The following is a 24,810-nucleotide window of genomic DNA, read 5'->3' as shown; positions in this document are numbered from 1 at the left end:
GCTGAGCTTCCTCCTTTCTCTCTACATGACCTAACAACATCCTTGTATTTTTCCTGAGTTGCCTGCCCCTTCTTCCAAAGGTCAATAACTGTTTTCTTTTCCTGAGTTCCTCTGAGAGCTCCCTATTTAGCCAGGGTGCTTTCAGGGGTGCCAAACACTGGTCAGTTCTGGTATAAAAGGAAAATAAATTGCTGCTTGTGGTGATGAGTTTGAAAATTAGAGTTGACAATACCATAGATAATATTGTTTTCTTAATCAAGCATTGTTTGCAAACCTTTCTGAGAGCTGGTTAAGCAATCACTCTTACTACAAAGGAAAACCCAGTGTGATATCCTCAGTTGTGCCTTCATGGGAGGCTTCAGCACCTTTGCACAGAATTGCTGTCATTAGCAATGTAAAAGTGTTGGTAGATGTGTCTCAAGTTCTTAGGCTTTTATGGTTTTTTTAGTCAGGGTGTAATCTAGTCCTGACAGTTTAACAGCGAGCTGTTTTCCTTATGCTACTTGGAGATTTCCAAGCTTGAGTCTTTACCAAGGTGAAATTGCCTGTTGAGGAACATGTGAACCTAGAAAAAAAAAGACTTGGTAAAAAAGGAACAGCGAGTCCCAAATGCATTTCTTGAAGCCTTGTGCTTGAGTACCTACTCAAAATAGAGAGGGAGATTTTAACCACTAGACCACAGTGACTCAAACGTTTACTAAGCTGTATTGAAAAATGCATTTATTCCCTTCTCTCGCCTTATTATGACTGACTGCTGAGGATGAAAAATTCAAATAACCTGGGGGAGTGGATGAAATGATAACTGGCCAGAAAGGATGACTGGAGAGCAGCCTTCACCCTCCTCACCTGATAAGTTTGTTGCTGGGCCTGGGACAAATGCTGTGGGAGAGGAAGAGAGAAAAAGGAAGCAGCAATTGCGAATGCTTTACAACCTCAGCAGAAAATACTGATGAGAAATGGCAAACATGCAGCTGAGGTCGTTGCTCTTCCTGAAGAATGTGTTGGCATTGCTGTGTGACCTCCTTTGTCCCTCAGAGGTGTGAGAGCTCAGCAGTCAGCTTCCCTCAGCCCAGAGGGAATGCCCGCAGGGGAAATAAGGGAGAGAATTTGTTTGGGCAAATTCAGTTAATCCAAATGAATTTAGATGATGTGCATATACCTAATGGTAGTATAATCTGAAAAGCCATTATTGGATAAATAGACATGCAAACAACAGAAAACCCAAGCAACCAAAACATAGTATGACAGGCTTTTCTTACCAATGTCTCAAAAATTGACCTTTTGCAAGTTATGGATTTTTAAAGACTCTGAATTTCAGATGGCTGTATCATGGCAGTATTTGAATTTAAGTGTAATTCATGTGACCCCAAAAGTATAATTGAATTCAATGCACTCTCAGTGCATATATATTATTATATATAAAATAATTAAAGTTTATTGATGAATTGCTGATGAATTGTTGAATTTAATAACTTAAGTCAATAGCTGCATTGGCTTTTTATCTATTTATCTTACAACTGACATGGGATCTCCCTCGTTTGGGTTCTTTACAAGAAAATAGATGCCTTAGTAATCTTAGAGGCCAATCCTAGAATTATTTGAAAAAATAAATTTAATATATGTGAAAATAATATGGGGTGTTTTTAGAAGACTTTCAAACACTTCTAGATGTTTTCATTTTCAAGAAATATAATAGTTTTCTTCCTTTTTCATTTTTGCTTTTGCTAAATGACCTTGCAACTGGAATAGAAACAGTTGAGCTAGAATGCAAAAAATGTGCATGTTGTTCATTGCTTTTCTTTTTTAATTTTTTTTCTTCTCAAGTAAGGTGTTACATCCAACAACTCTCCTCTTTTCCTGAATAATTTTTTAAATACCAAATAGTTGGATAAAGGCCTTACCCCTTTTTTTTGTGTGTGAAAAAATATACTTAAAAACTTTTTTTGGGTGACTTGGTAGAGCAGCTGAAATATATGAATGAAGGAGAAGGATGTTTGTCATGGTGAGAAAAGATAATGTCTAAAGGAGCATATTTTTTGAAATTACATAGTCTTAGTTCATTATCATATCCCTAACAGTGATATTTTATGGTTGTATTTTAACATAGATTTTTGCATATGTGTACAAGTCACAGGTTGTCCTAAACTTGTGTTTGTGCTCATACATATATTGCTTTTGAAAATATATGTGTCTATCTTCTTCTGGGAAGGCATTTTAATATTTTCTCTTCAGGTTTTTGGATTATTTTCTGGTCAGATGGAGGTTTGGAACTAACAAAGAATGACAGGCTCATTGCACCACCTGGGCAGGAGGCCTCAGTCCAACCTCCAGCTCCCAGCAGGATCAGCTATGAGCTCAGGCCAACTCACTCAGGGCTTTATGCCATCGGGGCTTGAAAACTTCCAAGGACAGAGGCTGCACAACCTCTCTGGGTGACTGGTCCCACTGTCCTCATAAGGAAGGAGGTTTTATTTACATTCTGTCTACAGCTCTCCTGTTTCAACTTCTGTTTCTTGTGTCTCAGTGTTTTCTGTGTACCACTGGTAAGAGCCCATCTCCATAGTCTTGCTGATCGCCTCATAGGTGGTGGAGGGCTGCTGTTAGAGGGCCCCTGAAGCTGTCCCTGCTTCAAGCTGGAAGTGTCATTGTCCCTCAACTTCTCACAGAACCAATCATTCACTCTGACCATCTTGGTGTCCCCTGCTGAGCTTGTTCAGTTTGTCACCATCTTTCCTATATTGGGGTGTGTGCCCCAAATTGGCTACGGCGTTTAGATGTGGTTCAAACCAAGCAGAGCAGTATAATCCCGTCCCTCAATCTCCTGGCTGTGCTTCCCTCTCTATAGCCTGCTGGCCATCTTGCAAATGCACCACATTCCCAGTGCATCTGGAACACCCAGTTTTTGTCGCTGGGCTAGTGATAAGTGTCCATGTCAACATTTACAATGGGAAGCTGTTGCAGGCTCTCTGGCAGGCATTTTCAACATATACAGCCACAACAAGCAGCAGTAAGTGCTAATGTGACTAGAACTGCTGAGGGCTTTTTATCAAAGATGAAAGGAAAGCAGTGGCATAAAGTTGTGCAAGAAATGACTTTGAAGCAAAGAGTGGGATTTAGGATTCTGTACAGATGCTAAAGTCCTTGATTAGTATAGTGCCGCAATAAAACCAGTGTCTAATGCTTAACTTTGGCAACTGTTTGTTTGCAAGATGTTTAAGCAATTTTCTGGCCACTTTAAAGGTGTTTTTCTTTTCTGATAATGGTGTCCTTACAAAGGCAGCTCATATGATTCCCGCCTGTGAAGCAGTTTAGCCAGGAAACGCCAAACACTTTAGAGGAATTAATTACTAAATTTTCATAAAATTCCTCCAATGTAGGTAATTATTGTGTACTGCCTTTAAAGGTGTGGAGGTAAAGCTGTGGAAGAAGTGTGTTCAAAGTCAAGTGGTAAGTCAGTGCCAGACTCAGGCCTGGAGCCTCTGAGTACTCATTCCCTGCTCAAAGGCTTCCAGTTTCATGTTGTCTCTCAGCACTTTATTATCAAAGTTTCACACTGGGATTTAGCCAAGTGGTAAATATACAGCTGGTTTCCTCCCCTTTGATTTTGCCAATAATGCTCCCACAAGGCTGGCTTGATCTGAGGGAGAGGGAAACACAAAACTGAGGTGATGTGTGTAAACCCCCACCTTTCTCTCAGTGTTGGAGCATTCAATGACAGCTTAATGCTCCCTCTTTCGAATTTACTTCATTAACTGGAACAAGTTAAAATAGAAAAAAAAGCTCACAGGGGAAGCTGGAACATCTTTACTGCTTAGAAGGAAAACTTTATGGTTGTGCAAGTCAGTAGCACCTGGTTTGCCTGTAACAGGTGGGTTTGGCAAATATGAATCATATTGGTTGACAGAGACTCATCTCGTCCCACTTGTGGTCTCTACAGCCTGTGACAGGAGTCATGCAGCCAATAGGTTTGTTGGTAAGTGATATGTTATCTGCCTTCAGCGGCTTTCCCATACCCTTTGGTACATTCATCGGTTACTTAGTCGGCTGAGTAGGCAAAGGAAAGTTCAGGCGATACCTTTTCCTGTCTGGTAAGAAACACTCACAGAGCATTTTGAATAAAAAATACAGTGTCTAATAGGATTTCATTGCAAATAAACTGCAAACTGGGTGATTTTTTTTTCCTTTTTCTGTTACAACTGCTGCTCAGGAGAAAATACATATGTTATGTCTTGAGTTTTTAACCAGACAGATACGTTTTCTGCTGTGCAATTCCCAACTCCAATGGATTTGAAATCTGCTGTAGGAGCACAGTGGAAAAGTAGTTTAACCTGCCTGCTCTCACCAAGTGTCACTCATCTCTGTGACCTACCCTCATGTTAATATGTGTCCTGGTACATATGATTCTGGTTATTCTGTTTCCAACAATCCTTTATTTCTACAGCCTCTATTTGCACAACTACATAAATAATTTTTTTTAACTCTCTGCATCACTTACCCTACTGCAATTTTTATTCTTGTGTTGTGCACCTACCTCAAAAGTTAGTGAAGGTCTCTGGCTCTTTGCCAAACTAGGATAATGTTTTTATGCTGTGAAATTTGCCATTAATGTTTCAACCTAATATTCCTGGAAACTACTTAATTTACCGCTCTCTGCACATAGTGAATACTATTTGCCCTGTTTCACAGAGTAATATTTTCAATTCTGTACCAAAGTTCCAAACACTGTGCTTGAATCCACTTCCTTCTCTTCATTTTATCACCTTTCATTGTTTGTTCCTTCCCTTTTGTTTTACATTGACTGAGGAGGAGATGTGTTTCCCTATGTAAATTATAATCTAAACTATTTATGTTGAATCCCTTATCAGTCAAACCACACTAAAAAGCATTGTTTATGTTAAAGTCCATGTTTGTATTAAAATCCGTCTTCCTACAAGATAGATTCATTTTTTTCCCCTGGAAATTCTTGACCATTCTTTTCACTCTTTTCTCTTTAGTCTTACAGATTCTTTCTATTGTTTGTTGGTGATGGCTGTGTTATGTAATATTCCACACAAAACTGCCATTGATCCAAACAAAAGCATTCCTAAATCCATTATATTATTCACCATTCCCTTCCTCATCTATCAGAATATTTTGTTCTGTTTCTGACCACAGTTGAACAATAAACATAAATTGCCCTTGAACATGTTGTACACCTCCTCTTTTTAAGTTCATTTGCAGCAACAGAGCTATTAAGTAAATCAGTTGAGTACTTTCCACTTAAAATGTTATTAATGGAAATTTAGCTACAAAGATGCATCTACTTTTGTCTTACCTTACATCTTGAAATGATACATTGGAGAGAAGACTTTACAAACATTAGCTATGTTTGTAAAAAAAAAAAACCTTAGCTATGGCTTAGAAAAGTGGAAAAATACTCTTTTGGTAAAGAGGAAAAAAAAAAGGGAAAGCAATATGAAATCAGTTTATTAGTATATTTGGAAGGATATATGAGTGCTTCACAACACTGCTGCAAGGTAACATATGAATGCAATGCAAATACTGGTCAATGAAGTGTGATGCACTGGGTAACATGGTCCATAGTTAAAAACTAAGTTAAGAGTGGAAAAGTTAAAAACAAACAAACAAAAAGTGAGCAGCCACAATGGAAACTCTCCTTAGATTCAAGGGTGATGTCTGTCTTGGCTGGAAGTGGTTGAGGATGTGGCAGATCTCTCCTGCCTGTGCTGGCACAAGCTCTGAAGTGGACTATGAATGTATTGCACAGGCACATTCTCCTTCCACGAAACATTTGTCTTTGTAGCAAAATATCCTCTTCTGGATGTGCAAATGCATGTTGCTCTATGTGAAAAATGCTTTCAAGTAACTCCCTGTAGACTGAGTCATCTGTTTTTTATGTTCCTGTTCTTCTGCCAAGACTATTAGAAAGCCCTATCATTATAAGTGGCATTTGCGGCACCAGCAAGGCCCAAATCATTTTTTTTGTCGATGTCCTACAGGTGGCACTGTAATTTCAGTGTCATGAATAATAGAGCATTTAGATCTCTGTATGTCTCCTTTACCTGACTCTGGACCCTGGAATTTTGCTGTGACAGGGAAAGAGATCTGAGAAAATGCAGGAAAATCCCTAGGCAGCAGCAGCCCTCCATCCTACTTTGAGGAAACTGGTCTGTAATATTCCAGTGAGTCAAAAAGGAAAAAGTATGTGATGGTCTGCCTTATTTTTATCAATGCCTATCACTTTGAAGAAGGATGAAATTTAACAGAGTGCATGCTCTGTCTTTATAGACTAATGCAATATGTGAAATAAGTAGAGTTGTGTAGACAGAGCAATGAAAAGTTACTCGGTTATTTGTGCTAGATATTTATTCATTCTTGGAGTCCACATACCCTAGGCTAAAACTTGAATACATAAGCCAGAAAACTACGCAAAAATACAGGGTCCTGATTTTTCATTTAGTTTGTTCCCCAAGCCTAGTGAAAATGTAACTTACAGAGGCATCTGTCCCATATTTTTAACAGGGTTATTAATTTTGGCATACCACTCCATTGGTTAGTTGAAAAGGAAATGTGGTAAGTAAAGATGGTTGATTTGAAACTATTAGATCCATGTGCTTGTCTGCAGATCTTGCTCTCATCCCTGCTTGGATAGGATTTCCTGGGACACACCTTGCAGATGACCCAGAAAAACCAAACTGACAGCACTTCATGTCCTGTCTTTCCTTTTGTCCCAAGGGCTTCCTTGCCTTGGTGTGGCTGGGCTCAGGCAGCCCTGAGCTCTGCCACGCCTTGGGGTTCAGGAGTGAACTCTGGGGCCTCCAGGAGACTGGGACTGGAGTGGTGCTCTGAGGAATGCATTAGCAAGAGAGGCTTTGCTGAGGCTTGGAGAGTGCCTTTTGTCACGGGGACTTTTGTATACTTTCTTCTGTCTCCCACAAGCCTCTGCTCAGGAATGTACGAGAGTACATCTTTTAAACCAATTTCCATTTGGGAAACAAACAAAAAATATTAAAAATTAGCCATCTGGGAACATTTTTAATATTTTATTCCCATCCCCTACCCTGCTTCCACATGTCTAGGTTCTAGCCTTAACAGTTCTGGCAGGCAAGGCTTTTAGCACTTGCTTAGATGCCTGACTTGTGGTTTGTGTAGTCATGGCTTGTAAAAGAGACATCAGTTTCCTCTTGGGCAATTTCAGCGTTGCAACTGATTTCTGTAAGAGTTTCCTCTCTCCTTTGCAAGGTGTATGGAGCTGATGGGACAAGTGTGGCTATTCGTCAGACTTCCTTGCTGGTAAGGTTGTGACTTATTTCTTTTTGTTTAAGTGACAAATGTTAGTTGTTTCTGTCTAGTCACATCTATTTTCTTTTTAAAAGACAGTATAGTTTTAGCTGATAAGAAACAAGGCTTACTTTGTACAATAAAGGAAGTTCACACAGGCAAGTAGCTGCCTGTTTTTAAAGGCCTGTGTAAAAGATCTCGTGTTCTCCCCTCCCCCTCTGCACTTTGGTTAAAAATGCAAATGGATCACTAAAAAATAATGAAATAATTAGAAAAAAATGTTTATTGAGTGAGGACAAGGGATAACATGTATATGAATAATTCTCTTCTGGACAAGTTTAATTCAGTTATGTTTTAAGATCCATCAAGGGGCACAGTGACAATCTATTCATGACTGTTTCATGTAAATCTGATATTTGTGAAGACAAATGTGTAATATGGAAATTGAAGCAATTCCCTTATTGATTTTGGTTTCCTAGAGTAAAATGTGCAAATAGTGTTGTGTAAAGAGAATTTAGGGTGCAATATGGGAGTAGATTGTATTGTGCTGTGGTGACAGCATTGAGCAGAATTATTTCTGTTTTCATTGTGAAAAGAATTTTTGAGTACATTAATTTTACTGTTTTTCTCATATACATTAAATTGAATGAGTAAAGACATGGCTAAAGTACTATGTGAATGGGCTTACCCATACAAAAGGCCAGCTGGAAGTAAAATCTCATGTCCTTTAAGCTGAAACAGAAAACCCAAACCCCTGTCTTTATGTCTGGATTCGAGTTTTTCTCAACAAAATGTGCCTCTGGAGAAAGTGGAAATTAGCATCTTGTTTAATTGTTCACTTACCTACTTGCTTTCAACAAGTTCTTTTTGGGGTGTAGAGCTCAGTAGTATTAATTGAGTTCCTTGGAAGATTTTTTTATCCCTGTGCAGGAACTGCAGTTCAGTTTGGCAGGATTTTCCTGTCAGCCAGTTATGCCCATGTTCAATGGTTTGTGACAATTCAAAAAGGAGAGAGAAATTGTTTTGTGACTTGCTACAGAATGGCCTTTCTGTACCGTCCCCTGTGGTGAAATTTTCTAGATTCAAAAACTACCTCTGTGGAAAGGAGATTCCCACAGTGCCCCTCTCTTGGCGTTGACTCTGGTGGGAGAGCTGCACACAGTGACCAGGTAGAAGTCCTGTGGCCTGTGGAGGCTGTGTGCCTCGGTCAGGCATGCTGAAACTGTCTGCTTTCAAATGCTGCATTCACCTTCACTTTGCCCAGCATGCTGCCTTACTGCTGCCCCTTTTCCATCACAGGGTGGTGGAAAGTTCTGTTTCACTTTATAAATGGTAAGAGCTATTAATGCCAGGCTGCTAATGTTCATGTGAACTTTGGGTTCTTGCTGTTTGCTACTTGTCCCCATGCATACTGGGAGACCTGATTTCCTGCAGGGCTGTCTAGCTGCCAGAACACAGCATTTGCATCTCACCTCTTTGAGTGTGTTTCCTTCAGTAGGTGCAGTAGCTGGGTGCTGCCCGCTCAGCATGGCAGGCTCTACACCAGCCCCGTGCAGTACCTGCAAGGTGAGGGGGGAAGGCATCAAGCCAATAGAGGCTGAAGAGCTTCCTCATTTTTTAAGATGCTGTGTTTTGTCCTTGTTGATTCTAGATGTTTCCCCTTGCCCCGCAAACCCATCCCTTACACACTCCCCCATGATGTCTCTAAAGTAATACCGACATGGTTGTGGGTTAGTAGGACAAGGTCTGCTGTGGGTACAGACACAGCTGTAGGGCACTGTGCAGGCAACAGTATTGTGTATTGTGCACTCGCTTGATTAAATGGCATGGATTTACAGCCTGCTGCTCACCAGCTTGTCACAGGGAGGTCCGAGGAGATTCTCAGTTGCTGTTGGATCCTGCGGTAGGGGCAGTAACCAGGGAAAAGGCTATTGCTGGATGACATAGTCGCTGGATGCTGACTAGTTTCAGTATTTTGTTCACAGAACTCTCTTCAAGGAGTCACTTAACGCCCTGTTAACTCACGAGTCCTGTTTACAGGCCAGTGTAGCTACTACTGGTTTTGTGTCTCCTTCCCGATTCGTCACTTAATGCTGATAAAATCATGCTGAGTGTTGCACAATCACTAGACAGGGAGATGGGCACAGAGGTAATGTTGCGTGTGAAACTATACCTTTTACCCCTTTCTGCATCTCGGTTCCTTCTTGCCCAAAGCAGAGCCGCATTTTTTTCTCTCAAGAATTTCTCTGGAAAGCAGTACATGCAGTTAAAGACACAGCTCATCAAAGTGTGTGCACTGTTTTTGCCTTAGCAACGTATATTTCTAAAAATATTTCCCTTTTGCAGCCCCCTCTACTCTTTAATTGCTCACTTCTCTTTCCTATCATCAAGTTACAGTCTGGCTGTCCTCCAGTGTCTGTTTCTTTTGCTTTTGCTATGGGGCATCTCCGGCATAAATCTTGTCGATAGGCTGTGTCTGTCCTCCTCTAACTCTATCCCCTGCCTCTGGCTTAGCTGAGTCATGCTTTCTCTGTGCCTATGCTTACAGTTGTCCCCATATTCTTGTGTCCTTTCCCTCCAAACAGGTCTTGTGGGTTGCTTCTAGGGGGGAAGAAAAAAAAAAATCAACATAATGACATGGCCTTGCATCACCTACTACTTCTTTAACTGCTTCTTCTGCAGAGCTCATCTTCCTTTGACTTCTCTACCTTGCCTTTCTCCAAAACCTCCTCCAGCCTTTCTCTCTTTCTCAGCTAACATGTCCTTATTTTTTCTATTAACTACAATCAATGAACAAACCCCTGTCCATTCTGCCTTCATTTTACCCTGGCATTTACCTTCAGTTTTATCTGAAAGTGATTCTATCTGCCAATAGTTCTCCACCTGTTTTCTGAAAACACATGCAAAACGTCTTTCAGAAGGTCCTGATATACCTCAAATACTGTTTGTGATCTAGTAAACAGTGCTGCACTCTGATCCATTCCTCTGCACGTTTTGCCCAAGTGATTTTATTCACAAACATCCTCCTATGAAGGACAGATCTACTCCTCCACACAGAATTGTCTTTTTTTTTTTTTACCAAATATAGAGTTTGGCCTGTTTCTCTGATATGTCGTGGCTCAGCCTTCAGTTGAATCCAGCCAGCATGATCAACTTCTACCTTTCCTAAGTCATACTTGCTTATTACTGTCAATGATATCATACCAAGAAAGATATAGCCTAAGCACTTTCTTCAGTTCTTTGTTCTCATTTCCAAGCTATTGGTTAAATTTCACATAAACTTTCAAATGCCTTTACTCTCCATACACAGAATTATACTGTTATCCAAGCTGTCATTAGATAATGTCACTTTTACTGAAATCTCCTATTGTCTGGCCTTGACAAAAGTAATTTCACCACCTCATATCAATTCAGAAACTCACTGCAAGGATAGTTTTCTTACTCTGGTTCATTGATAAATCTCCCATCATATTTATTTATACTTCTGAACAGCATTAAACATACTGAGCCTGAATTCTCACTGTGAACTCCCTGGGATCCTTCACTGCCTGGGATCTCTCTCTTAGTTTTACAAGCATTTGAATGTATACTATCTCATTATGTTTCAAAGCCCTTGCTCTGGTGCTAACAAAAACCTTTGACAATGCGTGTACTCAGGCTTCAGGAGACCCAAAGTATGATCCTGGTGGTTGTTGTCTCACTGTTATCTTGGACTCTGCCTGATTCCTGCCTACTTCCTCCTGCTGTAGCTTGTCTTAAACTGGAACCTGCCAAGAGCAGCTGTCTTTTCTTCCCTGTTCCTACAGTACACGTGGTCCATTGTAATGGAAGCAAGCCTACTGCCATCCCTGTTGCTAATACTTCAGAGAAGTTTCTTCAAAAATATTTTGTGTGGTAATGCTGTGAATCACTTTACATATTTCCCTGCTTTGTTACATTGTGCAGCTCTTTCGTTATCCTTGTTCTTTCTTGCAAGGTCTCAAGAGACTTCATGCTCTTATTCTGTGGTGCATCTAAGTCTACTAGGTTCTTCTAGGAGCAGCTTCTGGGTACATGCACCATCAAAATACCACACCAGCTGAGTCATATTAATTGTGCTTATTTTCTCTTAATCTAAAGCAAAAACAACCACTAGGCAATTCAGTTTGCCTTAAAGCTCTTTCATAGTTAATGTGTCTCAGCTAACACACAGTAATTTGCTTATTGCCTGAGCTTTCTGTAGCTCCCTAATACAGTCTTTAAATGATTTGTGTGAATCTTACAAAGTGCAAGGAGAAAGGAGGTGATGTCAAATAGTCAGATTTTCTCAGAAAGAAACAATGTGAAGATGTTTGTATTTAGTAAGATGCAGCATTTCCCAAATTGGTTGTTTAGCATGTCTCTACAGATAAGAGCAAAATAGGGAATTGGGAGGGAAGGGAAGAGGGCTGGAATTAAGAAACAGAAATTATCACTATTTATTTACTTACTTACTTATTTATTTACTAGGAATTTAGTGTGCTGGAATTTCTTTTTTTCATTTGTGGTTTTCATATAGTGTCTCTACCTGGGGTCTTGTGGGTTGTGCCCAAGTGAGACCAGCACACTTAAAGCACTGCTGAGATGAAGAGTGAATCTGTATTCTAAATTGCCATGTAGTACACACCATTGCAGGGGTAAGCAAGACCCTCCAGCAGTTTTCTGTGTTCTGGATGTGCTGTCTGTGCCTGGAATGCACTTCATTTCCAGCAAAGATGTATTGTGAAGATAAAATCCTAGAAACACAGTGAATCAGGTCAATTTAACTCTGGTCTTGGGTTCCTAAACCCATGGAGAAGACTTGGTCTCGTACTGGTTTATTGCTGAGTCCGTAGAGCTTTCTCCAATTGCTCCACTTCAGTGATTTCTGATCAGATAGACTTTCAGGCAGTGGTTGTGTTCTGGCCTGTTTGTCTCCTGATGGAAACCTTGGTACAGCTTTAGAAACAGCTGCTCAGCATGTGGCACTAAGTTGCTCCTACTTTTGGGCCAAAATATAACTTTATACTACATCAGATGATATTATATTTGGGTTCTGTATTGCTGCCTGTGGATATGCAAGGACAGTGGGTGCTCAGTTAGAGTCCATAGCTGTCCTCTGCTGCTGCTTCCCCTTCTTTTACTTTCAAGGACGTGACAAAGTAGGAAAATATTGGTTGCACATGCAACACATTATGAAATGTGCTGAAAACTTGATTGACATCCAGTTTGAACAGCTGTTCAGTGTTCTGACCTGACAGCGTTCTGTGGAGTTTTAGGCTTGGCTGCCTTGAATTTAGCATTTTCAGCATTCTTGCATCCTATTCCTGTAGTCAGCTCTTCTTCTCCTGCTAAGAACTGGGGCTTAAACTGGAGTGGCAGACATTTAAGAAAAAAACAACACAAGCATATTGAGTCCCCTGAAGTGGCTTGGAATAGCTTGCTTTTTTTTCCATCCTCATTGATCTCAATAAATCACAGATTGATGGTCAAAAGTCCACCCACTTTATGAGAAGTGGGCTTCTTGTGCCAACCTTCTTATGAACTTGGATGAATTTTGTATTATTACTTCATTTTTCATAAGTTACAAAATTGAAATTCAAGGACTTTAATATCATTTGGAAAATAAATATTACTTACTTACATATTACTTACATACTTAACTTTAGAAATTATATTGTGGCTTAATTCCAGTTATTGGTATAAATTAGAGCTCTGCTGCAATGGGAAATACCAAGTGTGGGGTTGCTTTTTTCCAAGCATTTACCTCTCATTTATTCTTTTTACTACCATGGGGGTTCTGTCACCAATAAGAGGAAAAACTGAAGTAATAAGTTAAAATAATTTATTTAAAGAGAATCACAGAAATAAGAGTAACTATTGAGCCTGCAGATACTGAGATATACATTACCATTAAATAGGTGATAATACTAATTCTATATTGTCTTGATTCCTATTTTTTTATCACTGAGGAGTCAAGAATTTATTTTGACTATTTGCTTTTCCTCTACAAAACTTCAAAGATATGTCTATAAGAATTGTTAAAAAATGGAGGTGCTCTATCTTGGAATACCCTCTTCTAAATATAAAAGGATATAAACAGCTGGGAACTTTTTAGAAGAAAAACAGAGAAGAGAGAAAATCTCTCCTAAGAGACACGGATTAACGTTGTGTAGACTGTTTTGAGAACCATAGTATGGTGGAATATAAGGACAAAAGTTTGATGAAATAGAGCTTATCACATAAAGAAAAATCCAGATCTTCTGGGAAAACCTTGAAATTGTTCCTGTGAAAGAACAACTTCAGTTTTTAGTTCTATGTAAGTAGTTTTAACATATTGGTTTCTCCTTCAGAAAAAGGCTCACTGCTTTCCTTTGGGATTTTACTATAGTGAGGGCAACGCTACAGAAAAGGAGTACAGAAAAGTGTTCATTTCTGTGAGATTTGAGAAGCAAGTGTCTGATGTAGTCAGATCTGCATTTGCAGGAGTAGCAAATGCCATCTCTAATGATTTATTTCTTTGTGCAGATGTTCTGGCAAAGGCTATGGTGTTTAAGAAACAAGAATCAGTAAATCCCGAATGCCTAGAGGCACGGAAGGCTGAAGAACAGTACTGCAGCAATTGTTTACATGCAGCAAATATTTACAACCAGTCATAGGGGGTTTTTAAAGTTTTATTGCAGCTCTCAGGGCCAACGAGCTTGTTATGCCACCCACCTTAGACAAGACGCCCTTTTCACACTGGTGGGGGTCTGTCTTCTAGCAGATATTTCTTACTGTGCTCTTTTTGTGTGGTGAAGAGGCTTTTTCTCTTGCTTGTTGCAAATGTAAGTCAAAGTAAATATGGCTGGTAGCAGTTGAAGATGAGAACTAATGTGTTTAAAAGAACCCCAAATCTACTGCTGAAATAGTCTAGAAGCAGGCAAATCACAGATAATTAAACTGGATTTCAGGGCAAAGTGTTTCTAAGAGTACCTTCTCATCATACTTTTGAGCTTTCATCCTAGAGGTGATTATTTTTGCCTCTCAGCAGTCCATATCTGGTCTAACTCAGACATACTGAGAACAGCACTTGGCTCCCAGTTGCCTGCTGAGCTCACTGGCCTGCCTGTCCTAGGTCTTGGAGAAATTCTATGCTATATATTAGCACACGAACTTGGATGTTGAATTGAGGAATGTGTACTGGCTAAATTTCTCTGGAGAAGCCATGATGGCAGCAGTCCAGTTTTCTCCGTTCTCTTGTTCCTGGGGAAATGCCTTTCAGCCACGGGAGAAAGGAGGTCACATGCAAATCTGTATGGCTCAGCAGACGACACTGTAGTGCAGAAGCAGTTCCACCCTCTGGTGAAACCTGCCAGGGCAGTTTGTCATTGCTATGCCTCTCCCTTGCCCTATTGCAGAGGTGGTGTTTGAGTGCAGTGCATGTATTTGCTGGGCTCTGATGTGTGGGAGGAAGATAAACTCTTCCTTGCTCCTGATCTTTTAATGAAGAACCAGACAGGACTCTCAAGACTTCAGTTTCTTGAGAAATTTTTGAATGTGGAGTGGAATTTTTGATGGAAGAAGCAGAAAGTCCCCCAGATATTTCGTACCTGTTTCATTCCTTGTAATTGTCAACATAATGATTCTGCTTTATTTTTTAAAATCTGTTCTCTTGAGATTTCCCTGGAAGTGTGAACATTGTCCTTTTGCATAGTGCTGTTGATAAAACAAACATTGCCTTCGTGGAAGAAAGACTCACATCTGAGCTTCAGAGAGTGCAAACAGTACCAATTTTTTCTGGCCTTTTATTCTCATATGCAGGAGTCAAAAGCATGCTACTGTTATCCTGAAATATTACATTGCAATTGTGTTAGTTGTAATGGGACTGAATTTCCTTGTTACATCTCTTGTCAGGGTGGCAGCTCAGGAAATATTTCTCAGGTAACTGGGTTTTTTGGACAGAGGAGAAAACACCATCCACAGTGCCCTGGAGAGCACCTGTATACACAGAAAAGACTGGTTGGCTTCTGCTCCAGAGTTGGTTTCACTGCCTTAAATCAAATTACTGCTGCCCACAAGATGACTTCAGCAATGTTGTGGGTGGGGACTGATCCCCTCCAGGGGCAGCTTGGCAGTGCTGCAAGAAAGGCCATTCCCCACCTCAAGGATTCCTGCCTCCCAGCTGGGTTTTCATCCCAATGGCCACTGGATGGGAAAAAATAAAAATTCTCCAAAAGGAAAATGCCACAGTTGCTCTGGGCAAAGGACCCTGAAGTCAGTGGGTTCATGAAGTGGCACAGGGCAGAGTTGAAAGTGGAGTGTGTCAAGCAGCCTAGCCATGTCAGCTCTATCTGGCACAAATTTTTGTATTAGTCTTATTTCAGGAAATCTGATTCATTTTGGCAACAATTCCTTTTCTCTTTCTTTTTTTTCCTCTGAAACTTGTCCTCCAAACTCACATTTTTTTCAGTTTTTACTTCCATTGGATGCATAAACCTGCTGCAATGCCATGACAGCAAAGGTTATTTAGAACAGCTTTCCAGTGAGGATGTTTCAGGTTCTTGTCACTGCAATGATCCAAATTTGCAAGTAGAGCAGCAGTTCTGTACCTTTGTGCTAGGGTGAGTCATGCCCTTGTTCTCTCTTTACGTGCTGGACCTTGCAGTGTACCCTCAAAACTGTCTTTGCTGAACAACTGACCTGAAAAAATAGAGGAATGATGGTTCCTCTCTCTTCATCTGTATCTTTTCACAAGAGACTTGCTTCAAGGGAAACACTTTAGATGGTTTTCTCAGGAGGGTCTACAGGCTTGTTGCCCTTTCTTCCCCCCCTTCCTTCCTTCTGTATTTCATCTTCTGGACCAGCAAAAACCTGTGCATCTTTGGAAGAGAGCAGAAGATCAGGGAAGTGCTTCTTTATCCCTGGAGTGTTTCCTTACCCCTTCAGTGCACTAACTCTTCCTCCATTTTACAGCCAGCTTAACTTTGCCTGCTTTCATTGCCTGCCACAGCAAAAGCAAAAAGACAGCTAGGAGGCAGTAGGAATTGAAGCAATGTTTCTGCAAACTCTTCCTTGGCCTTCAAATATAGCATCACTAGGAGTCAGTTCAACACTACAAGGAATTTGGAGCAGACACACTTCATTAAGCATGTCATTTTGTTTTCTCATTTTAGTCTGTGAGGCAGCTGGAGCACGTCTTCCTTCTGTTGAACCTCTTCTTTCTTTCCAGCCCCTCTCCTCCTGAAGGTAGGGAGCACTGACTCCTGCAACTGCTTGCTCAGAGCTGTCAGCACATAGAACCTGCTGCCCTTGGGCTTCCCAGCTGGGCTGACAGGACCTGGCCATGATCCAAGCAGAGCGATGTCTCAGACCCTTTCTGTCTCCAACACAGGAGCAGTGAACTTTGTTCCAGTTTTTCCTGGCCTTCTCCCAAACAGAGTCAGAAGTCATCTTTTTGAATTGCTTTCACATGAGGGGATTGAGTAACTCCAAATGCATTTCAAAACAAATGGTATTATAAAATATAAAGGTATTAGATATGAAAAATGCAGTTTCTTGCTGCTAAGCCTGTGAAAAGAACCCTCTGATCTTTTCAAAGTGTAATGCTTATTCAAAAGGTTAAAGTTATCCATTGTGACCAAAGCTGCAGGTATTCTCTGACAATTATGACTATATTTTCATAGACTTGCTCTTTCTGATGCTAATGGTGAATCTGTAGTTTCATCTGGAATTGGAAACATGAAGTCATGGGGACCAAGGTGGGTGGGGCAACCTTATCCAGGATGGGACAGGTCCATGAACTTTTGTGAAAATGACTTTAATGTCTGTTTGTCACTGCCCCGAGGCAAAGCACCACCTTAATATCCATCTTCCCTGGTGAGCCTGCATGTGAGAGAAAATCTGCAGACCAAGAAACTCCTTGTACAAGTTAGGCAGTCAATTTAGATAGTTGATTAACCAGTTAAGTACCTGACTAGAGCTGGCTAATTGGTGGTTAATGGTAAGGTTCTGTCAGATTAAATTGATCTCTAGTAAGCCTAAGGACAATTATGAGCTTGCAATCACTGTGATAATTTTTCCCCTGCATTGTTGCAAGAACCCCAGTTAGAGGTAGTGTGATAATTTAGGACTATTATGTAAGGCTGTCTCCTTGCCACAGGACAGTGCTTCAAGCGCTGCTGTAAATTGGGGCAATGCTATTCCTAACGTCTGGTGAAATATGTGATTAACTAATCATTGATTTTTGGGAAGAGAAATTTTGTAGCACTCTCACTAGTTTCATATTGCCTGTCAATTCATTGCACATTGAAGCCCAGATTGCTGCAGACAGCCAAATAGACAGAAAAGCATAGAGGTGACCAGTGTGGGAAATATAAACAGAAGACTCAAAGCTTATTTTCTGGGTTGTCTAGAGCCTTGGCTTGGTGCTTGGTAAAACAGAAATTTTCTTTTGGAGTATTCTGTGTCAATACCATCTGAACAGGAGCTTAGCTATGCACATTTTGGGTGCTTCTGCAGTACAAAGAGTCTGAGTCACATTGCATGTATCAAATATTTTGCTCAGAAGCAGGAAGGCATATGTCCACTCTGGATGTCATCAGAGAGATGCCTGGAAGGCATGTCTGGCAAGCTTATGCCATGATCATTGCAGATTGACATACTCACTGTAGCTTGTAATTGGTAAGAGACAGAATAAGGCCTTGTAGATTTTGATTTTCCCAAGAGGAATATTACTAATGAATTAAGATTGATTTTTGCAATTAGAGTCATTGGAACCTCAGTGTTTTCCTTTCTTTCCCCCTTTTTTCCACCCTTTCAGATTACATTTGACCTTCACAGAGATATTTCTATGTATTTCAGAAGAGATGATGAGTCAAACAGACTACCTCTATCTATGATTGCAAGATATTTCTGACAAAACACCCATCACGTTTCCACGTTTGTTGCATCAGCTATTGCTCACGTACCTACTTGTTTATTACTCTTCCTGAAAAAGCAAGAGTGAGGTGGGATCAGTAAAACTATGCGCATTGATACTTATAGTTCTATATTATAGTATAGTTGTTAAATCAAAATAAAAAAGCCCTCAAGAACTTGATTTAGAAATCTTTTAACTGAAGCCACATTTGACACTGTATTCAGTTCAGACTGAAATTATATCAGGTGGTTCAGGTAACTCTAAGAAAAGCCAAAGAAATATAGATAAGGTTTACAAACTGATAATGTATACCTATCCCCTTTGCTTTTCTTCAGTACATCCATTGCAGTTTAGCTTCCAGAAAATGAGAAATTCAAGTTTGTTTTATTGTTTCTGAAGCCATCTGAAGTGGGAGGGGATTTACCATGTTTAATTTTTTCTCTTTGGTTTGTTCCACTATCCAATTTTAGCAAATTGAGCATCCACTACAGCAGACTGGTCCTGTTGCATATCTTCCATGTGGGTACCTTAATCTGTAGGCTGGAGGGTTTTCCTCGCCTTCTGTGCCTAGAATTTATCTTGTTGGAAATGGAGAGTTTTAGGAAGAGGGCTAGAATCACACACCCACCTTTCAGGGTGACATCCCTCTTCAAATTCAATGACCACCTAAGTCACGACAAGGATATACACAGGTCTTCAGGCTGTAACATTGCACTGCTAGTGCTGTGAAATGGGCCAAGTCTTCTCCTGCTGCAGCTATTCCAGCTAGGAGTCAGGACACCTGATGGTATGAATGGAAGGGTTGTCTCTTACAAACCTCTCACTGACTTGCAAATCTCCTGAGCTCAGGTGTAGCCTTTGTGGGCTGGGAAGAAGTCCTTCCGTTGGCAAAGCTGCCAGCCCTGAGCATGCCCCTGGGCTGCCATGGTGTGACCACTGCCGCCACACAGAGGGAAAAGTGAGGGCACTGCCCATCAGGGGATGCCAAATGCAGCCTGTGCAAGGGGTTATCGAGGGGCAGAGGGCCATGGTTCCCAGAGACAGTCCCTGCAGAGTCATGCTGGACCATCCAGTAAGGTGGATATTGATTGGCTCTATCTGACTGGCCACATTTATTCAGCTCCTTCTCTTAATTCCTCAGACTGTTTAGAAAGGAGAGATAGTTTTCCCACAGTGCACCTGCACAAAATTGAAAAGAATCACTTATTTCACTGTAGTGCAGAGATAAACAGGTTATGCCCTTCTGAAATGTTAGTTTTGCAACAGTTGAATACACTTGAGTGGATATAAGAATCCTAATGCCATTTCACAGAGTAACTAATCTCACTCAGGTTGGGTTTACTTAGGAGAAACAAACTCAGGTTAAGTGTCTAAGAGTTATTTCTGCAGTGACTCTGTGATTTTTAAAATATCTTTCATTACACAGGGAACAATAAATTATACTCTTTAACTAGAATGAGACAGGAGTCAATGCTGCTTTTGAACACTGTGTGCTGGCTCAAAGACTGCTTATCCAGTTTCTGGAAACTAAACAAAGGTTTGCATTAAAGTCACTGAGAAGGGTTAGCTGAAATCCATTTTAGCTCCTTTGGCACAAAGAACACAGGAGGAAACGTTGCCTTGCCAATTAACTAATGCTTCTCCTCTTGCTCCTGGTACTGTGTCTGATTCAAAGCTGTGCAGTTCCTCCCCAAACCCAAGGCACACATGAAATGAAGAAATGACAGGAAAAAGGCCACGTCACAATAATTACTGTGATATGGTCTGTTGTTCCCTTTCTTGCTTGCTCTGTATTTGAGGCTCAAAGTTAATTTGCTTGTATAACTCAAGGTGTTTCCTCTGCTTGTTTGTACTAGCTATGATTTCTAAACATCCTTGAAATTATTGGCCATAACATCTCTCCTCATCATGATATCACTCCAACTTGAGCTACTTATAGAAAGTGTTTCTTTCTACTTTTGAACAGAAACAGCTGGGAGCCAGAAAAATACGTATTTGTTTGCCTTTCTATTTTTGGTTTGAAATTGCTGGAAGCCAGTAGGTGGGTTTTTATTTTCTTTTTTAAGATTTTATTTTCAAACTAAGGCAAATATTATGTATGAGGAGTGGCACATATCTTAAATAACTGGTTCTAGTAACAGGAAAAAGTTCTAGTTAGAAATTCTTCTGAAGTGTGGCTCTATTTCTGGAAATCCTTTCTTGCTTGCTTCAGCAGAGTCTTGCATCCTCTCCCATCTTCCTCAATGATTCTTTCACATGCAGAGGGGTGAGTTTTATAGGAACTTTGCTGGCACCAAAACACTGGTATGTTTTCATTTGTCTTATACACTGCACCAACTCATCATCTGCTCATTCTACCACTCAAAGGAAAATCATCCAGGGAGCTGGCAAGTGCTTGTTTTAACCAAATGAAATCACCTGGTCTGCCACCTAAATGGATACCTACTAACCTGGTGTGTCTGTGGAAAATAGAATCTAGTGTCTGCTGTTGGACTGTGCAGATTTTGGTCTCCAGAAAGGAAAATTTCAATCCATGATAAAACAAGTAGTCCAGTATGAGGTTTCATCCCATTCAGGAGAACTAGAAGGTTACCTAAGTTTTAATCCCAGAAAATGCTGGGAATTACTCAACTAAAGAAGAAAGCCAAATCCTCCAGATTTCTTCCAGAGTAAAGACAAAATTGAACAAAAATAATCCACTCCCAGTTTTGTTTATTTTTTCTCTCTGCATTTCCTCAAAAAACCCCCAAAACCCCCAGTCCCACCCAACTCTAAAACCCATCACAACCAAGAAAAAAGCAAACCTCTGGCCACACCCATGAGCTTTATTCTGTTTATTTCATAAAAATAAGCTTGGATAGTTTTGAGTTAATATTACTTACTGCTTGTTGATTTCTAAAAGAGTAAAATCAGTTCACATAACATAGGATTGTCTTTGGAAAAGGTTTTTTTTTTTTAGGGGCTGGAAGAACTCGGAGGGTAGAGTTAGAAGGACAAAATGTTTTAAAGCATTTTTTTACTGTACTGCCAAGATTTATGTTAAATGAAAGCATAATACAGAGCTTAAGTACACAAAACTTTCTCTTTTTACAGCCTTTCCACTAAGCCTTGAAACCATTCATGGAAGCTGATGGCAATATTCTCGTAAGTATAACTGAAGTTATGCCAGAGTTATTGATCATCTGAAGAGGTCATATGTAGGGATTGTACCCTTGCAGTCATAGAAGACCATGAACAGCATAAAAGAATTGCACATGTGAACAGCATCAGTATCCAAACAAGATCTTTCTTATGGGCCAGCCCAAGTGGTGAGGCTGTCCCAATTCTGCTCTAAGGATAGAATGAAGTCTACTGCATGTGCCTAGTGCCAGGGGTGCCCTCACTCCCAAGTCCTACCTCTCAATGGATGAGAAAACTGTAACATAAGATACATGAGCTTAGCAAAGGGTTTTCTTAGCCACACATCTCTCTAACCCTTAAGAAGATTAAAGAAAATACAGCTCTCTAAAATATGACTGTTGATCACAGCTGCCTTTGGTGCCTTCTCACTCATGCATTTTGAGTCAAATTTCATGAGACATGAAGACTGTTTTTTCATATTAGCCCAATGGCCCTGCTTTTCCATGTAGACCTTTTTTTTTCTTTCCCCTGAAACAGCCTCATATACCTATTTCACCCCATTTTTTATTCCTGGGTAATTTGCAGGCTGCCCCTGACCCAGGACACCTGGAGCCTTTGACACAGCTCCCTCTGATTAGGAAGGGAGAAGAGCCCTTTAACCAGTGTTTGGGAGGCTCCTACCCTGACTGCAGCCAACAGAGCCATCAGTTTGTGCAGCAGGGTGTGAAGGAATGAAATAAGGGGCCTCCCTTGAAACAGTGGGGCTGTAACAGTCTTAGACACGGTGGTAAGAGGGCAGTTTCCCCAGAAAGTGCAGAAGCAGCTGTCCCTGCTAAGGCAGAGGCTTCCACACAGAGTGTCTGCAGCCCTTCAAGTCCCAGACTTCAGGGGGTGTCAGGGACCTCTCCCTGAGGCCAAGGGAGATGTCTCTTGGCCCTGCAAGAAGTCTTGAAGGAGCTGTGCTGGCAAGTGGAGGAGATTTGGAAGGAAGAGTGCAGACTGTGCAGCATCAGAGAAAGTGAAAGAGAGAGAGATGGGGTCTTCTCTGAGACACAACACTTGAAGACCATCAGTCCCCATCTGCAGAGGAGAAGCAGGCAGTGTCTACTCCCACTATCAAAGTAAGCAAAACCTCTGGAGAATTGGAAGGATGGAAGTTGATGACTTCTTGTATCAAGAGGAAGCTCTTGCCTCATCTAAGAACAGGCTGACTGTCCCCATAGTTGAAGAGGAGCCAGATGTGTGCCCTAGCAAAGACCTAGTTCACTCAACTGTAAACCATGCAGGTCTACCAGGAAGAAATTGTGAGACCCTGCAGTGGGTGACTCCCTGTTGTGAGGGACAGAGGACCCATCTGTAGGCCTGTCCAACCATCTAGAGATGTTTTCTGCCTGGGAGGGGCCAGGATACAGGATGCTGTGCAGAGACTGCCAAAGCCTGTCCAGCCTTCCGACTTCTATCCCCTGTTGTTATTCCATTTGAGAACAAGTGGTACCACCAGGGGAAACCAGTGTATGCTGGGGGCCATAGAGCTGGAAAGTAGCTTTGCAGAGAAGGACCTGGGAGTCTTGGTGGACATCATGAGCCAGCAACGTGCCTATGCGGCACAGAAGGTAAATGGTATCTTTGGCTGCATTAGACAAAGTATTGAGAGCAGGTCAAGGGAGGTCATAATTTATTCAGTGCTGCTGAGGCCACCCCTGGAATGATTCTCAATATAAGAGACACATGACATACTGAAGAGGCCTGATGGAGGGCCAGAAGAGTAATTAAGGGACTGTACATCTAAGATATGAGGAAAGACTCAGTGAACTGGGATGGTTTAACTTGGAGAACTGGCTCAGGGGGGCTCTTACCAATATGTTTAAATACCTGAAGGGAGGATGCAAAGAAGAGGATATGGTTTAATGGTGAACATGGTGGTGGTGCTAAGTTGACGGTTGGACTTTATGATCTTACAGGTCTTTTCCAACCTTAATGATTCTATGATTCTTTTTAGTGGTGCCCAATGACAGGACTAGAAGTGATGGGCACAAACTTAAACACAGGAGGTTCCCTCTGAACATCAGAAAATCTTTTTTACTGTGAGGATGACGGGGTACTGTCACAGGTTGCCCAGAGAGAGACTCTGTGGAGTCTCTGTGCTTGGTGAAATGCAAAAGCTATCTGAAATGGTCCTGGAAAACCAGTTGCAGGTGAGGAGTGGACTTAGATGACCTCTTGAAGTCCCTTCAATCTTAATCATACTGTGATTCTGTGGAAAAATAGGACATCTAAATTGACAGAAGTCTCTGCTAAAGTTGTTGCTTCTCTCATATGTTTTTGTTCATCACTGGAGTCTGCCTGGCACAGAAGTGGCTGTGAACAGTGCACAGTTGAACAGAATCCTTTGCAACTCATTCATGGTGTGTTTGCCAAGTAAAGGAGTACTGGATAGCAAGTTTGAAGTCTGTGTTGTTCTGCAGGATCACTATCCCTTCCTGTTCAGTCCTTAGCAAACCAAAGCATACCAAAACAATTGAAACCTACTCTCTATTGCCAGTCTTGCACAAAAGTGTGTGTTTTGCAGTTATCAAAGAGCTTTCTCGGAACTATTGCTCTCAGATCTTCCCTGGTAACAAGAAGAGATAGAAATACATCTGTCATTCTTGGTTTGTTTTTCAGTTGAACCTGTGATAATGAAATAAATCACTTTCCATCAGGAAACTGAAAATGATAGGAAAACATCCACCATTGTCAGAAGCAAAATCATGACATTTGGTTTAGTTTCAGATTGTTCCAGTGACTATGTCTGCTAGTTACAGTACATTCACCTCTGAATCTGCTGTTATACCCCGGGTTTTATCGGTAACAACTCTGCCTTCCACAGTTTTCTCTTTATTCTGCACAGGTAAGAATCTCTATAAGAGTGAAACTTTAAAGTATCTCTTAATCAATGCTCACCCAGGTTCACTGCAATAAAAGATTATTGACTTTTATAAAAGAGTTTTCAGTGACGGAAACTTTAATTTACTTCTTGAGTAAAGGTTTGCCACTGGAGACTTGCTAATGTGTTGTATTCACATGGAAAATTGAATCCAAACTGTGCTGGTGAGGCATTTATGAATTTTGTGGTAGATTCATTTAAATATAGGGTTTCTATTGGTTTGAGAGAAAAACAGTTTTACTGAAAACTGTTTGTTTATTTCATAGAATATCTATCTGACTCCAAACATTGTGCTTTGGAGAAAGAGGGGTTTTTTTTATTTGTTTATAGATCAACAAAATTTGAGAAGGCAATTTTGTGAATCATGCCAGATTTTATTGCTGCAGTTGGGGATTAGAGCTTTCTCTTGCACGGAGCAGAACACATATTTTTTTACAGGATGAAGCTGGGTTTCTGAACAGCACTAAAACACAACGAAAAATGCAGAATTCCAGGCTTAGTACTAATTTGTTGAAAATTTACCTCAGTTTTCAGGGATACTTGGAAAGATAACAAGAAATGTATCTTAATTTAAAAAATGTCATTC

At 40.7% G+C, this 24,810-nt stretch overlaps 1 protein-coding gene across 3 annotated transcripts in view; it reads left to right on the top strand.

The window, feature by feature from the left end:
• The window catches only part of LOC121673022 (interactor protein for cytohesin exchange factors 1-like), a 57,459-nt gene that overhangs the window by 14,912 nt on the left and 17,737 nt on the right, over window positions 1–24,810 (top strand). For 2 of the 3 annotated variants that reach the window (XM_042046038.1, XM_042046040.1), the window contains exon 2: window positions 21,272–21,322. In XM_042046038.1, the coding sequence (XP_041901972.1) occupies window positions 21,299–21,322 (24 nt within the window). In that variant the 5' untranslated portion in view covers window positions 21,272–21,298. Of the gene's footprint in view, window positions 1–6,801; window positions 7,294–21,271; window positions 21,323–24,810 lie in introns of those variants that run through there. The other variant, XM_042046039.1, reaches the window with a different exon arrangement.

Source organism: Corvus kubaryi, unplaced genomic scaffold (genome assembly GCF_017639235.1).
Source record: "Corvus kubaryi isolate FWS band 111438036 unplaced genomic scaffold, C.kubaryi_AGA036_p1.0 65104, whole genome shotgun sequence".
Classification (NCBI taxonomy): domain Eukaryota; kingdom Metazoa; phylum Chordata; class Aves; order Passeriformes; family Corvidae; genus Corvus; species Corvus kubaryi.
The sequence above is the reverse complement of the archived record's forward strand: the minus strand, read 5'-3'. Positions and strand labels throughout refer to the sequence as shown.